At 46.2% G+C, this 15355-nt stretch overlaps 1 protein-coding gene across 2 annotated transcripts in view; it reads left to right on the top strand.

Moving 5' to 3' along the window:
- The first annotated feature begins 846 nt into the window (after positions 1-846).
- HTR2C (5-hydroxytryptamine (serotonin) receptor 2C, G protein-coupled) overlaps positions 847-15355 on the top strand; it is a 49767-nt gene continuing 35258 nt past the window's right edge. Inside the window, exon 1 of one of the 2 annotated variants that reach the window (XM_009881737.1) lies at positions 847-1488. In XM_009881737.1, coding sequence (XP_009880039.1) covers positions 1104-1488 — 385 coding nt within the window. In that variant the 5' untranslated portion in view covers positions 847-1103. The remainder of the gene's footprint in view (positions 1489-15355) is intronic. The other variant, XM_009881736.1, reaches the window with a different exon arrangement.

Genomic DNA, 15355 nt, shown 5'->3' with positions numbered 1-15355 from the left:
CGGATAATTTGTGAAGAAGCATAAATCACATGAGGCGCTCTGGGAAAATCCGTCCTACCAACTGCATGCGATGAGGGTGCTGATACTTGCCCGTGCTGGGCAGTAGGCTGGTGGGACTGGGCTTACTGGCTCAGCTGTGTGCTGGTGATCGGCATGGAAGCACGGCGGCACAAAAACAGGTGAAAAAGAGCAGAAATAACCACTCAGCTTTTATGAAATGTCGTTCTTTCTCTTCTCTAAACTCTTTGTTATCTGTTTGTTTGGAGAGATTGACAGCATAGTATCGTATAATCTTACCTGATATATATTGCGTCTTATCCACCATTTATTTCCAGTTAAAAAACCAAACTATAGTCTTCATTATTATAGGAGGGTTAATCGTTAACATCTGAAGATTTTGAAAACACCTGTGCTTTATCTCAGAATGTGCAAAATATACCCAAACACTTCCATTTAAGGTGCTGGTTTATGCTGTGCTTTGGCTGCACTATCTGGATTGGTTGGAATTTCGTGCAATTACTATTTTACGCAGCGGCAGAGTATCTGTGAAGTGGCTATCAATTGGAACATATTTTGCTCTTCAGACTTGCTTTTACAGGTTTCACAAAACATTTAATTAGGGATAATCAGCTTCTAACCATCCAGAGCACACTGATGTGAGTCTCTCCCTCTCTTCCCCCATAATTGTAAGCATAGTCTGTACCCATAAGATAAATTACTCGCAGTCTGGAGAACATCCTAGCCAGCAAGAAGGGAGAGAATAAGAATGTGATTTGCATGGGGATAAAGAAGGTGGTGTGCGTCCTGCGATTTCAGTGAAGAATATACTTTTTCTTTCCTTTTCAGAATGGTGGACCTGGGAACCAGCTGGAGATTGCAAAGTCTCCTTTCCCTCGAGGTTGCTGGTCAGTGGTCATCTTCCACCACCCCCACGGAAACCAGAAGAGCTCCACGTTAACTTCTCCGAGGCTTGCTTCACTATGGAAGATCAAATGATTTTCTGGCTCAGGTTTTGTGAAGTTCGGCATCTGCCTTGGACCTGCAGTTCGGAAAAGGGATCATCTCTGAGGCACGGTTAAGAGACGGAAAACCAGTCCCAGACGATGAGCACTTTAAGTAGCACTGGAATATTACTCAGCTTAACGACAGTGTCTGTTACGCTGGATTTTAGTTTGCATGGTGGTCTGATGGCTTGGTCCTTAAGCAGCAATTTGACTCTGAATCAGAGTTTACCTACATCTGATCCTCTTAATGCCTCTGAGAAGGGCGAAGTCTCTCGGATGTCTGTGAGGGAGAAGAACTGGCCGGCCCTCCTGATCTTGGTTGTCATCCTGCTGACCATTGGGGGGAACATATTGGTAATTATGGCTGTGTCCTTGGAGAAGAAGTTGCAGAATGCCACAAACTTCTTCCTGATGTCCTTGGCGGTGGCAGACATGCTGGTGGGTATCCTGGTCATGCCCGTGTCGCTCATTGCAGTCCTGTACGGTAAGTGGCTTCCCTCCTTGTTTGGCTATACACTTTCACAGGGAATCCCCCAAGGCTGCAGCAATCTGCTTTGCCTGATTTTTCACGTGTTGGTAGCTTGGGGAGTACCAGTGTGGACTCGGCCATGGGTCTGTGCTGAGGTTCACACTCTGCTGGCTGAGGGTGTTGCTCTGCTGGGAGCAGAGCCGGTTTCCACGCTGCCGGGAATGACCCGGGAACGATGTGGCCTTCGGACTTTTTTTTTATTGCTGAGACCACCCAGAGAAACTGCAGCCGTGAGTCAGCTTTTTACCTTTTGGTTGGACTGCCCCAAAATTAGCCAGGACACGAGAGCTTCGGGAAAAGCTGAGCAGCGTGTCTGTGACTGACCCGGCTCTAAGCCAGGTCAGAATCAGTCCTGGAGCTCCCACTGAGATCAGTGGGATTTGAGCAATAATGCGGTTAAGAAAGGAGGTTTGCACTAGTAGGTTTGGCATTCAAATAAAGGCCTCCACTCTTGGCATTTGTACCTTGTGCTTTGTGCCTTTCAGGGGGCCATTTTGCCTTTCTGTGCCTCAGTTTCCCTGTCCCTAACCTGAGAAAACGCCCTCCCCTTTAAAACACTGACATCTGCCTGGATGGGTGTCAGCATTTGTTGCTCCCCACCATAGCGGGGGCGGTGTGTTTGCCCTGCACTCAAGTGTAGAATCACTGTTAGCACTTCCAAGGAGTAAAATATCCAACACATCCAACTTTCTCATCTGTCTGAGACTCCGAATCCAATTATTTTTTTTTCGGGGTGGTGCTAGGACTCTCCGTCCCTGGATATTACAACAGGCTATTGCATTCGCCTCTGTATCTCTGATCATCATGTGTGTATATTCGCGTATCAATATAATGTGTGTGTGCTTAATAGGTAACACTTAATCATTTTTGAAGCCTGTTTTCAGATTTTCCTTGAGAAGTATTTTTAATATTGATATTTCTTGGAAACAAATAATGCTGTTTACTTACAGATTTGATTAGAAATTGGTTTACTGACCTATAAAGTAAAATGTAGGGATATTTATGTGACTTCTTCCCTTGCCTAAATGATTAAGTCAGACAGAGATTCATTTCTAAAACACATTGATCAAGCATACATAATTCCAGAGCTTATATAACTTGTCCACAGTGAGTTAAATCAATATGTGATTTAGGTACAGACCTCGTCATTGAGATCTTGTGCATAAAGCTTTTTATTTTGGGCTGTCAGAATAGTTCCATCTCTAAATCTTCTCTGTATTACAACATGTGTATTTTATTTTTAGCATTTTACTCCGGTTCCCTGGAGCTTGAAAGGGAGCATATAAATACTGAATGATTTGATTGACCTGCACTTGCATAAATTCTGGGTTACCCAGTGACTCTAAAAAGGTGGATTTATAGAAGTGATCTTCCTACATACATACTTTCTGAGTCTTTGGAAACTAATGGAAATGGATTTTCTGTTCGGCCTAGAAAATGATTACTTAAGGTCGTTTAAAGGTGTAAACCATGCTGCATATTTAGAAGCAAGTAAATATCATTGATCTGAAGAGGAATTGTAATTATCCCTCTTTTTCTACCAGCGCACCGGTATTAGCTGTTGATGGCTCAAACACTTCACCACAGGCAAATGGCACTAAACAGATTTTTATTTATTTTTGCCGGAGCCGTGCCGGGTGCTGGTGCTGCTCCCCTGGCCCAGAGCAGCCGTGTCACCTTTGGGCTTTGCGAGGGGACGAGGAGAAGGTCTGTGTGGGGAAAATGGAGCTTCAGGGGAAATTGTGGCCTGATTTGAATAGGATCCCTGTGAAATCCCTTTTCTATATTATTTAAGCTACTAATTGTGGAAGTGAACAGCCAGGGCTGTGCAGCTCCAGCAGCAAGGGGAGAACGCTGATTATTTGCTAACACATCCTGAAAATAAACACTTGGTTTGATACCCAGAAGCTAAAGGGCATGGACTGACTGGGGATGTCTGAGAGAGGACCAGAGGTAAAAGGCTGATGTTGTGTCAAGGGCATCTCTCCTCTTTAAACCCACCATAACATGTGGATGCGCTTTTATGGGCGTCTAGAAAAATCATTTCAGATGGAAGACCAACAGGGCACATCAGCAACCTCAGCAACCTCTTGACCCCAGGGGTCAATACGTGGTCCAATCTTGTTCAATATATTCATCAATGACCTGGATGAGGGGACAGCGTGTATCCTCAGCAAGTTCGCTGATGACACCAAACTGGGAGGGGTGGCTGACTCTCCAGCTGCCATCCATGCCATCCAGCGTGACCTGGACAGGCTGGAGAGCTGGGCAGGGAAGAACCTAATGAGGTTCAACAAAAGCAAGTGCAGGGTCCTGCACCTGGGGAGGAAGAATGCTAGGCACCAGTATACGTTAGGGGCAGACCTGCTGGGAACTAGCTCTGAGGAGAAGGATTTGGGGGTCCTGGTAGATAGTAAATTATCCATGAGCCAACAATGTGCCCTTGTCGCCAAAAAGGCCAATGGAATCCTGGGCTGCATAGGGAAGAGTGTGTCCAGTAGGTTGAGGGAGGTCATTCTCCCCCTCTACTCGGCACTGGTGAGGCCACAACTGGAATACTGTGTCCAGTTTTGGGCTCCCCAGTTCAAGAGGGACAGGGAACTGCTGGAGAGAGTCCAGCGAAGGGCAACCAAGATGAACTACTTACAAATATCTAAAGGGTGGGTTGAAGGAGGATGGAGCCACACTCTTCTCGGTGGTTCCCAGTGACAGGACGAGGGGCAATGGGCACAAGTTGGAACACAGGAAGTTCAGTTCAAATTCAAGGAAAAACTTCTTTACAGTTCGGGTGACAGAGCAGTGGCACAGGCTGCCCAGGGAGGGGGTGGAGTCCCCTTCTCTGGAGATTTTCAAAACCCGCCTGGATGCAGTGCTGAGTGATGTGCTCTGGGCAGTCCTGCTTTAGCAGGGGAGTTGGACTAGATGATCTCTAGAGGTCCCTTCCAACTCTGAAAATTCTGTGGTTCCATGATTTGATGGTTCGCGTAAATAAAACATTCAAGAGCACAGAGGGAAAGCAGGTTAAACCTGTCACTCATCACTACTTGGAAGGTGGAGGAAATACAGCCGTGTCTTCCTCAGCTTCATGTGCGATTGAGCCACCAAGCTTCCCACAGTTCTGCACCCATTTCTGGTGGTGGCAGGGAGGGGAGGGTGGATATCGTCTGTATTACACTTGGCGGGGTGGACCGGTTCTTACGGCAACACGAGGCAGCAGCTGGAAAGGCTCTTGGCAGAGTCGCAGCATTAACGAATACTGTTATGATAACCGACAGCCTCCAGAGATCTATCACTTATTCTGGAGTCTGTTTTATCTCGTGTCATAAGTAGCAGTTCTGCACTGTTGCACACAGCGGTTTTGAGGAGAAAATCTGGCCTCGCATGTAATGCGGGGTTTCTTGGCTTAGTTTGCTTTGAGCTATAGTTTTTGGAAAAAAAGGTTCTTACAGCAGCCTGCAAGCGCTCTGGATGCCACAGTGCCTAGTAGGACACTGGACTTCAGCTGGTTTTCTAAGAGCTAGAGGTCAGGACATCCAAACATACACAAATGCTTCAGTAGGTTTTATATTCTGTTTGATGTGGTAGCACAGAAACCACTATCAGCAATTAAAGGGGAAAATATTCACACATCAGCAGAATTCCTCTGCGAGTAACCGGGCTCATGGCCACAGGACCGATCAGGGAGAGCGTTACTGCTTGGAGACGTAATTGTGAATGTTCGGTCATTTTTACTCTGTATATTTTACTCTATGCGTTCTATATAGTCTACATGTTACGCCACTGGGCTGTTTGAAAAGCTGCAGTATGCTGTACGGAGAAATGTATGCAGCACATCTTTTCTGGATTTGTAGAAGTCACTTTTAAATTATATAATCAGAAAGGAATATTAAAAAATACGTATAATAAATAGAAAAGTGATGGAGTTGCTTTTAAGTTCCCACATCAGTTCTCTCAGCCCCACTGATACATTCTAGTTTGCAGAATAGGTTCCTTTCCTTACTTTTCAGCTAATGAGGTAGATGAAGTAGATTTGACTTCAAGCATAACCAGAAAATCAAATAGACACCCTCCACAAAGACTTGTGGTTTTCAGTGGTTTTCTTTTCTTAATTAAAAGATGGAAAAATCAAGTTGTCAGTTAATTCAAGAATCTTATTACAAAGGAAGGGATGGCAGGATGCATCATGCTGGATTTTTCACCAATTAGTCAGCGATCTGATATACTTATCAATTTGTCTCTCTTAAATGTCTTGGACTAATCGATGAGTTGCATTTGACAACTTAGAATGTTTTCCATGGCATGTGGTTTCTAAGGAACTAAACAAATTAGTACGCTAATTAATAAGCATGTATTGGGGAGAGTAAATGAGAAATTAACACCATGTTTAATCTCGATGGAGAAGCTTCTGTTTAATTAAAAATCCTGGTGTGATAGGGCATCAGGTATTCTGCACGTAACAGAGCTTTGGGCAACACGTGGAGGTTGTCTCCTCACCTCGGGGTGTTTTAGGGAGAGGCAGTGGTGGGTTCGCGCCGTGCCTGGCGTTCTGGGGCAGGGCAGAGACGGCTGCTCTGCGTCCGCCGGGACAAGCGAAGGAGCGCAAGCGGATCTCATCGGCTCATCTGAGTGGAAATTACAGAAGGCATTAAAACTTCCTTTGTTCTACTGAAATGGCTCCAGAGCTGCGCAGGAGTCGCCAGAGTGTGGCCAGCAAGGGGCCAACACGCTCATCCATGGCTCCGGGTGCCCAGGCCCCTCTCTTTTTCTCTTTGGGTTTCAAAAAACCCACTGTAATGCTGGTGGCCTGATGCAGCTTCCAGGAAGGCCGGTGTTAGATTCAGCATCCATTAGCCCGAACTGCTGGAGCAGCTTTACATCCAGATTATTATTATTATTGATAATTATCATCATTACTGCATGCTGACAGAGATGCGCTGAGCACTTGTGGCAGACTTAGTCGTCGGTTCCCTGCAGAGGGAAGGGCTGGCGGTCCAACGATTCATTTCGCCTGACCCCGCTTTGCCTTCCCAGGCTGGCACTGGCTATCAGCAGCCGACGTCTTGCAGAGAGCCCTGACGGGGCGAGACAAGGACGAGGTGTCGCTGAATGAGTTCCTGGGCGCAGTGGCTACCTGCAAGGACAGCCGGAGGGTGCTGGGGGTAATGCAGATCTTTGGCAGTGCCAGGGCGTGCTGCACACCTACCGGTGATGCCGGCTGTTTTCTGAAGCTGCGGCAAGGAGCAATGTGCTCCTTCAACAGCTGGGGCCATCTGCTCTGTCATTACTTTTTGGGAGGTTTCTATTTGTTTTTTTTAGTTTTTTTTTTTTTCTCCTACCCATTTTTAGTCATGACTCTCGAGGTACAAGTTAGTAGTTACTGCTGCCACAGGCACCTGCACTCAAATGCTGTATGGGAAGGATACAAGGAGTTAAATACAATCGTTGTTTTGGCCCTTTGTTCTCCAAAAAAAAAAAAAGAAGAAAAAGATGAAATAAAAAGTGATGTTTCTTATACTGGAGTTTCTTTAGCTTTTAGTGTGTCCGTGGTTGTGAGTCGAATGACTGCAGTTGTGTGTATGTGTAATTAACTGTATCAGCCCACCTGGATTAATTAAGTCTTCTCCTTCTGAAAAACTCCTGGCTCAGATTTTAGCTAGTTATTATCCGGTCTTGTCACTGGTTTATGACTGACGTAGCGAACTGGAGCGATCGCCCTGCGTTATTTTCATGTAACAAGTTGTGCTTAAAATCCACCAACGGCCTGGAAAAATGGTAAACCCCAAATCCGTGAACTGGCAGTGGACATCTTATCCCTGACCCATCACCCATTGTCCTGCTCTGGTGTTGTCCTCCCTGTGCCAGAGCAGCATCGTCCGGTGGTGCTGGGCTGATGGATGTGTGTTTGTACACCTCGGGGAGGACTGATGGGGGTCAGTGGAAATTTAGATGTCCTGGGATTTTGGAGTCCTCCCCGGCCTGGCCCATGGGCAGAGTGGTGCCTGGAGCCAGCACTGGCAGCATGGCAGTGGAGAGCAGAAACATCATCCTGAGAAAAGGAGTTGAAAACCAGCACAGTATCACCAAGGTGCCATCCCCAGAGAGCCCCGGCAGCATCTCCCAGCACAGTGGAAGCTCGAGGAGCTCTTTTAACATGAATATTTATCAGGTTTAGCATTTGGACTCTCCTAGCGCGACACAGATACTTAATAATTGCCTTTCTCAATGTTGTAGTGAGGTTTTAAATACTTATATGATTGATATTAAGTATTAATATGATTACTGTCAGCAGAAAGGTGAAATTTCACCTTGTTAAAATAATGCCCTTACAAATGATGCCAGAGGTACGCCTTCACTCAAAAGGAGCCGGTACAGAGCAGTGCCGGTTCCTGTATCCGTGTGCTGCCTCTCATCAGTGAGCTGCGAGGGTGCGAAGGAGCAGAGGGAAAACAAGTTTTTTATGGCTTCTCACCAGGGTCCTTGGAGAGCGGCCCAAAGAAAGCAGAGCCAGAGCCTGGCATAAGAGCAGTGATGGCAAGGCAAATGCCCGCAGCAAACCGCTGGAGGTGAAGGTAAACACCGTGGGCTGCCAGCCCAGCGCTGCAGTATGAGCCAGAGCAGGCTGAGCCTCCCGGAGCCTTATAAACACCCACCTCTGCCCTGGGAAAATTGTATTTTGGCAGCAGTTCAGGCGCATTTATAAGGAAATTATTTCTAAGGATGTTGTCGTGGTTTGGGCCAAATTGGCTGCTGGGGTCGTGGGGGACCCGGGATGGGACTGACAGATGCTTCCCTCTACCCCTCTTCAAAGAGAGATGCAGAGGAGGGAAAAAGAGACTTATGAGTTTAGAAAGAACTAAACTACTTTAATGAAATATTAATAAATATAATAAAAGCAAATAACAAAATATATACAAAACCATATCGAGCTCCCAAGATGACAATCACGACACCGGCTGGCACTGGGGCAGTCCCAGGCTGGACTCAGTGACGGACGGGAACTGGATTCCAGATCTGCATTCAGGATGGGGATCGCAGGCAGACGAACAGAGTCCTCCTCAGACGTCGGCCATTGAAGGAAGAGGGCTGGCCCTTTGATCCCTCAGCCTTTATACTGAGCATGAGGCAGATGGGATGGACTACCCTGTTGGTGAGGTTTGGGTCCCCTGTCCTGTCCGCTTCTCCCTTCAGGTGAGACCCCACTGCGCTTTTCTGCTTCCGACCCTCCAGTGGGGCAAATAACAAAGTTCACTGTCTTTGAGGGTCACAGCAATAAGTGTAAGCAGAGCCTCTCTGCATACCATGCCTGGGCATCAACTATAAACATGGGTCTGATCACTCTGAGAGCGAACAGTGTCTGCACAATATGCTGTTAATTTAGTAGTTAGAAGAAGCCCAGCTAAGAAGCAAAGTGACTGAACAAAACTGGTCCTGTGTTACCTCAAACCAGGACAGATGCGGATGGGCCTCAGTTCTCTGATCTTCAGAGGCAAATGCTGCTGTTCTGAATGCGCACCCTGACCTCTCATGTGGGTGATGCTCCGAGAGCGGGATCTGCTCTGCCATGGGCAGGGGTGCGCTGAAGGTGGTCCAGGAGCCGCGGGGACGGCTGCAGGCAGGGGAGGAGGTGATGGGGAGAGGCACTTCCCGTCAGAAGAGACAGCAATGAAAGGAGAGTGGGAATGATTTAAAATCTCTGAGAAAACAAAAACCATCCCAAACTACATAGTTCCAGCAACCCTAGCCTACCACCAGCTGCAATGAAAATAAGAAAGGCAACAGCAAAATATAAATGGTTGCTGTTATCTAAAATATAGACTAAGGTCTTAATGAATGGAAAACCCTGGTGAATGAGCCTGTAGTATAACTGCCGGACCAAATCAGACTAGAGGTCCAACTAGACTAATATTTTTGTCTCTGACAGGGGCCTGAGCAAAGCCATGAATTTTCCTGTGCCAGACTGTTCCAGAAGAGCCTTCTCGGGGGGGCCTTTCCTCCAGCTGTATTGGCTGGTGTTTGGCTTGTGCCCTCTCTTACGAGAATTATATCCCCTGTTGTCTGTGAGTCTCAAGGTTTTGTTCAGCACTTTGTGATATGATATTCAGGTACCTAGAAATGGTAATTTAAAAATTCCTGCCAGCTCATGGCCTTAGGCGCATCTTGACTGCACCGAGTTCCAGATGGCAGTTGCATTATCTTCAGAAATTATTTTTCATGCATGTTAATTTTAAATGCATGACTTTTCTGTTTGTACTGAATAACCACTACAACTTATTCTTCTGCTAGAGTGTGTAGGAATGGGAACACCTAGACTGCTTGCGCTATGTACTGTGTCGTAAACTCAGAGATGGGTTTTTTTTTCTCTCCGATGACACCTTGTACCTGGGATGAGTGCAATGAAATTTCTACCCAACAGCATGTATTAGTTTGTTATCTTTTGCCATCAGTGAAATCCATTGGCTGCTACGCTACGTGCTTATCTAGCAGCATTTACTCTCTTTTGAAATAGCCACAGCTTTCTTGTACCCTCAGCTAATCTAAATAAGTCTGTGAAATCTAAATACAGCCTACCTCATTGTTCACCCTCTTTCCAATTCCTTAAATACATAGAAAACTTTAATTCAAATATTGAGTATCCAGCTACTGAATTTTCTCCACATGAACCCGTTTACCTGATGTGACAAACGGGATTAGGTTGTGGCATATCTGTGTTGCTGTTGGGGAAAGAAAGCTCTGTATGGTGTGTCCTGAATCCACATAAAAGCTTCTCTTCTGCTACCGCAGGCTTAAATTGTGCTTAGAATGAGGGGAGGGGGTGGGAATACTAAATACCCTCTTGGGTATCTTTGTATCCCGTTGAATACGGGACCCTGGGTGTGAAATATTTTGTGGCAGCTAAATGTTAACTTGCAGGGTTTTCCAGAGCCCCTGAAAATGTTGCACCCAGTGATGACGCTCTGCTCGGTCATGTTTGGAAATCACATTAGGACCCTAGTTGCTTTAGCTTGCGTTGGTGGAGAACTGTTGGTGTCGGGTCAAGTGAGAGTCAAAGGCTGAAGACCTGAAATCAGCAGAGGAGCTCAGGGCTGGAGAGGGTGACAAGACCTGGCAAGAGGAGGGACTCATGCCCTTTCTCAGGAGTGATTAAATTTGGTCACTTGTATTAACATCAACCTCTTCCAAAACACTTTGAGTAGGAGCCTTTAGCTTTTAATTGTTATATTGAAAGCTGGCTTTGCTCCATACACATAAATTTCTTCTTAATTTAATTTCTAATCTCATCTGAGATTGTCCATGTCTTGTTTTTGGCTTTTTATCTTGTTTATTTTATTTTTGGGTTACATTTTTAATGTTGGCCTTGGCACAATAAAGACTGGAAGCCAGATTAGTGGGGAAAGTGTCATCATCTGAGCAGTGCAAAGCACTTTGAAGTAGTGCTCTACGGTACTTCAGAGTCATCTTCTTGCTACTTTTATTAAGGCAGAATTGTTTTTAAAAATTGTCACTGGAATTGAACTTATTTCAGCCTTTTGCTGTTTTTTCCTCATTATTTTGATGTGTCTTTTTATTGATGTCTTGTCTGAAAATGTCCTCAAGGTTTTTGTATTCTTTTGTTATGAGAGATGAGAAATCAAATTTGATATGTGCAGAACAGCACCAATATGAGCTGGATACAGTCATTTGGACATATTTTTCTTTGTCTAACTGATGTAATTCCACTTGTTCATCCAAGGAGCAGCCCAATAGCCAGGACTTTCTCAAGAGGCAGGTTGTGGATGACTCTAGTGCAATATTCTCCATTGAGACAAATACTTTACGTGAGATTAGCATGAAAGCCGTATCTTTCTTTCTGTGTCCTTCATTTTCTCAATTCATTTTATAGAATAAACTGTTGGACACTCTTCTGGAAAGCATGTTGCTATGCAAAATAATAATTAAAAAGTTTTTTTTTTTTAAAAAAAGGCTTAGCGCTTGGTGAGGGTGAGTTGAGGTATTTGATTTTTTGTTGTCTTCCTCTCCAAGAGTTCATGCAACCATCCCAAGAGAATTCAGAATATTGGGTGGACCAGGAATGTAGAGGAAGCACAACTGATGTCAAACCATGGATGCAGTTAAGTGACAAAAGGTGTTTGTGTGGGCACAGCGGCCCCCTGACAGAGAGATGTGAGGCTTAAGCTTGCTTTTATTTTCAAGGAAATGTCACCGGTAATATCTGTACTGATTGTTCTTATTGTCTGGGAACATTCATTTGACTGAAGTGGCTTCTTCATACACTCCTTCCTGACCACTCTGGAAGTTTTTGTCTTCATCAGGTTGAGTAAGAGAAAGATCAAAAATGAGCAGCCCATAAAACTGGAGAATGGTTGTTTCCACCTCGTCCATGATGAGCTGCTGCCACGCTATGTAAAACAAGACACACAGAGCGCACTGATGGTGAGGTTCTGGTCCAGGAAGGAGACAGCGAAAAGTTGCCTGGCCAAGCTTTATATCTTGGCTTCTGCTCTGCTGAGTTTCTCCTTTTGAGACAGTGCATGGGTTTTGGTTTCAAGGCTTGCAAGCGAAGGAACAATCCATAAATAAATTGTATAAATTCAAGGAAGCAAGTCAGGGAAGTCTCTGCTGCCTGCAGAAAGGCTGTTGTCAATTAGGAAGTTTATTTTAATTATGTTAAAGCATTACTTTGAGTTGGATTTGACTTCTGAACAGTGTCTCAACTTAAAGTTGGGTAGAGCAAGAAGTGCTACAGAGTGCAATTAGCTCCTCTGGAAAGTAGTTTTGCATCACTTCTAACATCTGTAGGATACGTCTGTCTTCCAGTAGATTAAATTATAACAGTGTTCAGTGTTTGACCTGCCATCACTTCTCTGGGCAGATGGTGATGTCCTTTATCAGTAACTGCGCTGTTTTTTCTGTGTGTGATGCAGCTGCATGGACAGATTTAGAAAGCTTGTCACTTTTAATATAATAGGAACTGGTCCCATAAAATTTCAGATTTTAGTAAAACCTTGGCTTGCATTGTAAATTACTCCTAAAAAATTCCATGGGACCCACTGTAAATCTGTGTGGAAGCTCTTTTCTCTCCGTGAGGACAAATCTGTCCCTTCCTTAGGAGGCCTCTGTGCGGCAACAGCAGCTGCTAAATTTGCAGCGTTATCGTGGCAAGCGGGATGTGACAGCCGGGAAGATATTTCAGAATATTGGAAGGGAGAGGAGCAGGCAGGGCTTGCTGGCCGTGCGCCCCAAGTATTGTCTGAATCGCATCCTTGGAGGTCCTGTGCCCCACAAGAAAGGGTCGCAGGCAGCTCCTCGTGGCTGCGATTCCCACTGTGTTTGCCTGGCAGGACGGCTTGAGTCCTTCCTCCAGCCCGCGTGGGAGCGCGCAGCCACACCAAACCCCAGGCCGTCGTCTCTGCCGCACGCGATGCGTAGGGGACAGCGTCAGGGCAAGCGTTGCGGGGCAGCGATGCATAGGTGCAACCGACCGTAACTATCACACAGCTACTGCGATAGTTTGATATCCATCTTACCTGCACTGCCATCTGTTACCCAAGGTAGGACAAGTGACCCGGGTGTTAATAACGGGCTGTAACAAATGCACGAGAGTCCCTCCCGGGCTCTCAGCAGGGCTTCATTAACTTCGGTTATGAATGTGAAGGTCACGTTCCGCAAAGTGTACCACTCTGCGCTTTCCTTCTGGAAATGAATACTGTTATTCTGTTCTTCATTACACACTCTGGCAATGAATGCGTTACACAGCGAAGCTCCCTCTCTCCTGTAGCTGCTCTGCCATAGCTCGTGGGAGCCAGGACTCCGTTGTGCCACACACCACTCCATGCCTCACGTCGTGGAAGAGTGGCCTCGTCCAGCCACTGCTCTGGGGACATGCAGCATCCTGAGTGAGTGTCTCACAGTGAATAAAACTGCTCAGAGGGCTTTTGTCCAAATACATTTTTGATTAAAATACAGTGCGTTGCCAAAATGGAAAACTCTGTAGAAGTGTATCCATGTCTACAGCGCTTCTCCCGGGAAGCTGGAAGAGGAATGGGTTGATTCTCGTTGCTGGTGAAGTATTTTTGCAGCATGTGGGAGGCCAAGTCCCCATTCTGCCAGCTTCACGATGATCTGCTGTGCAGAAATTAAAAATTTAGCCAGTAACATAATAATCACTGGGGCGTATCAGACTATATTTCAAGCTACAAAGTAGAACTTCTGTCCTGAAAATGCGTGTTTTTTTAACATAACTCTATTGTTGCAAAAATATTCAAAAGTTCTCATGTTTATTCTAATGTGGAATGAAAACAAATTCCAATGCCAGCCTTAGGGGAGAGTTTGAACAGCGCCTTTCTCACCTGCTGCAGGGAGGGCCTGGCGGTTTTGTGCCAGGTCCTTATGACTAATTTGAGCTCGGCTATAACCCACATCGCAGAGCATTGCTTATGGGACTCTGAAGGCCGATTTCTGCTGTGTCAGATACAGAGGCAGGACTGTTACTATTTAATTTTTTTACCACCTGCCTCTTTCTTGTTATTTCTTCACTCTGCGCCGCCTGTATATCACCCAGCTCTGGCTTCAGCCTGCTGCTCGCTGTAGGCAGAGGTGTTCTTTATCCCCTCCCTGTGTTGGTTCCCATTGACAAGAGGATCTTGACCATATGCCAGCTTTAGGAGAAAACACCAGAGAACAATAAGCATTTTGCATTTGTAAACATGAATTTTTTTTGTTCCTCCTAACCTCTTGCTGTTGAGCACCCAGTTATTTCGCCTGCTGTGGGTTAACGGAGCCTTTAGCCTGTGATGTGCTGGAGATGAGATTGCTGGACACGGAGCTCCGGCTGCTCCATCCAGCATGGACAAATACAGCACAAAAGCTTCCAACAGCTTCTCTTTCCACCTGGAGTACTGCCTCCAGCTCTGGACCCCCCAACAGCAGAAGGACACGGAGCTGTTGGAGCGGGGCCAGAGGAGGCCACGAGGATGCTGTGAGGGCTGGAGCCCCTCTGCTGGGAGGACAGGCTGGGAGAGTTGGGGGGGTTCAGCCTGGAGAAGAGAAGGCTCCGGGGAGACCTTATTGCGGCCTTCTAGTGCCTAAAGGGGCTACAGAAGAGGTGGGGAGGGACATTTTAAAAGGATATGTAGGGATAGGGATAGGACATTGTCGTGGTTTGACCTCAGCCAGGAACAAAGAACCACGCAGCCGCTCGCGCAACTCCCACAGTCGTGGAAAAAGAAATTGTCAGGGCAAAACTCGTGGGTTAAAATAATGCAATTTAACAGAACAGCAAAAGGAAAGATGAAAACGCGATTACAGTACTGCCGTGAAGCGCACCAACGGGACCCGTATTGTGGCAGCCCACCGCCAAGTGGCGACTGCTCTCCTCGCCCCGGCTAGCTCCTCTTATAGCTCGGGCATGGGTCACCTGGTATGGAATACCTGCCCCCTGCCGGCTCCTTGGGGAAATTAACCCCATCTCTGCCGGAACCAGGACATTATCCACCCCTTATTCCATACTATCTGTGTCATGCCCAGATCTTACAGTTCCCATAGTCCGTGGGCCATCCCTCCAAAATGTCCATTGAACTCACTTAAAATGTCCATTGAACTCACTTAGTCCATGATGGTAGGCTCCATCTGTGAGAACAGTCTGTCAGGTCACATGAGATGGTGTGTGGTGCTGGACGGGTGCATGCTGTATTTTGAAGCTCATGGCTGGTGTACCTGATGCAGTCTATGCCCACGGTCCAAGGTTGAAGATGTCGATCTCAAGGAGGTTGCTGGATGCCAGCTGCTGAGGCTGGGGTACCTGATGCAGTTCCTGCCCATGGTC

This window comes from Charadrius vociferus, unplaced genomic scaffold (assembly GCF_000708025.1).
Source record: "Charadrius vociferus isolate BGI_N301 unplaced genomic scaffold, ASM70802v2 scaffold472, whole genome shotgun sequence".
Taxonomy (NCBI): Eukaryota; Metazoa; Chordata; class Aves; order Charadriiformes; family Charadriidae; genus Charadrius; species Charadrius vociferus.
Note: the sequence above shows the minus strand (reverse complement) of the source record. Positions and strands in the feature narration are given on the sequence as shown.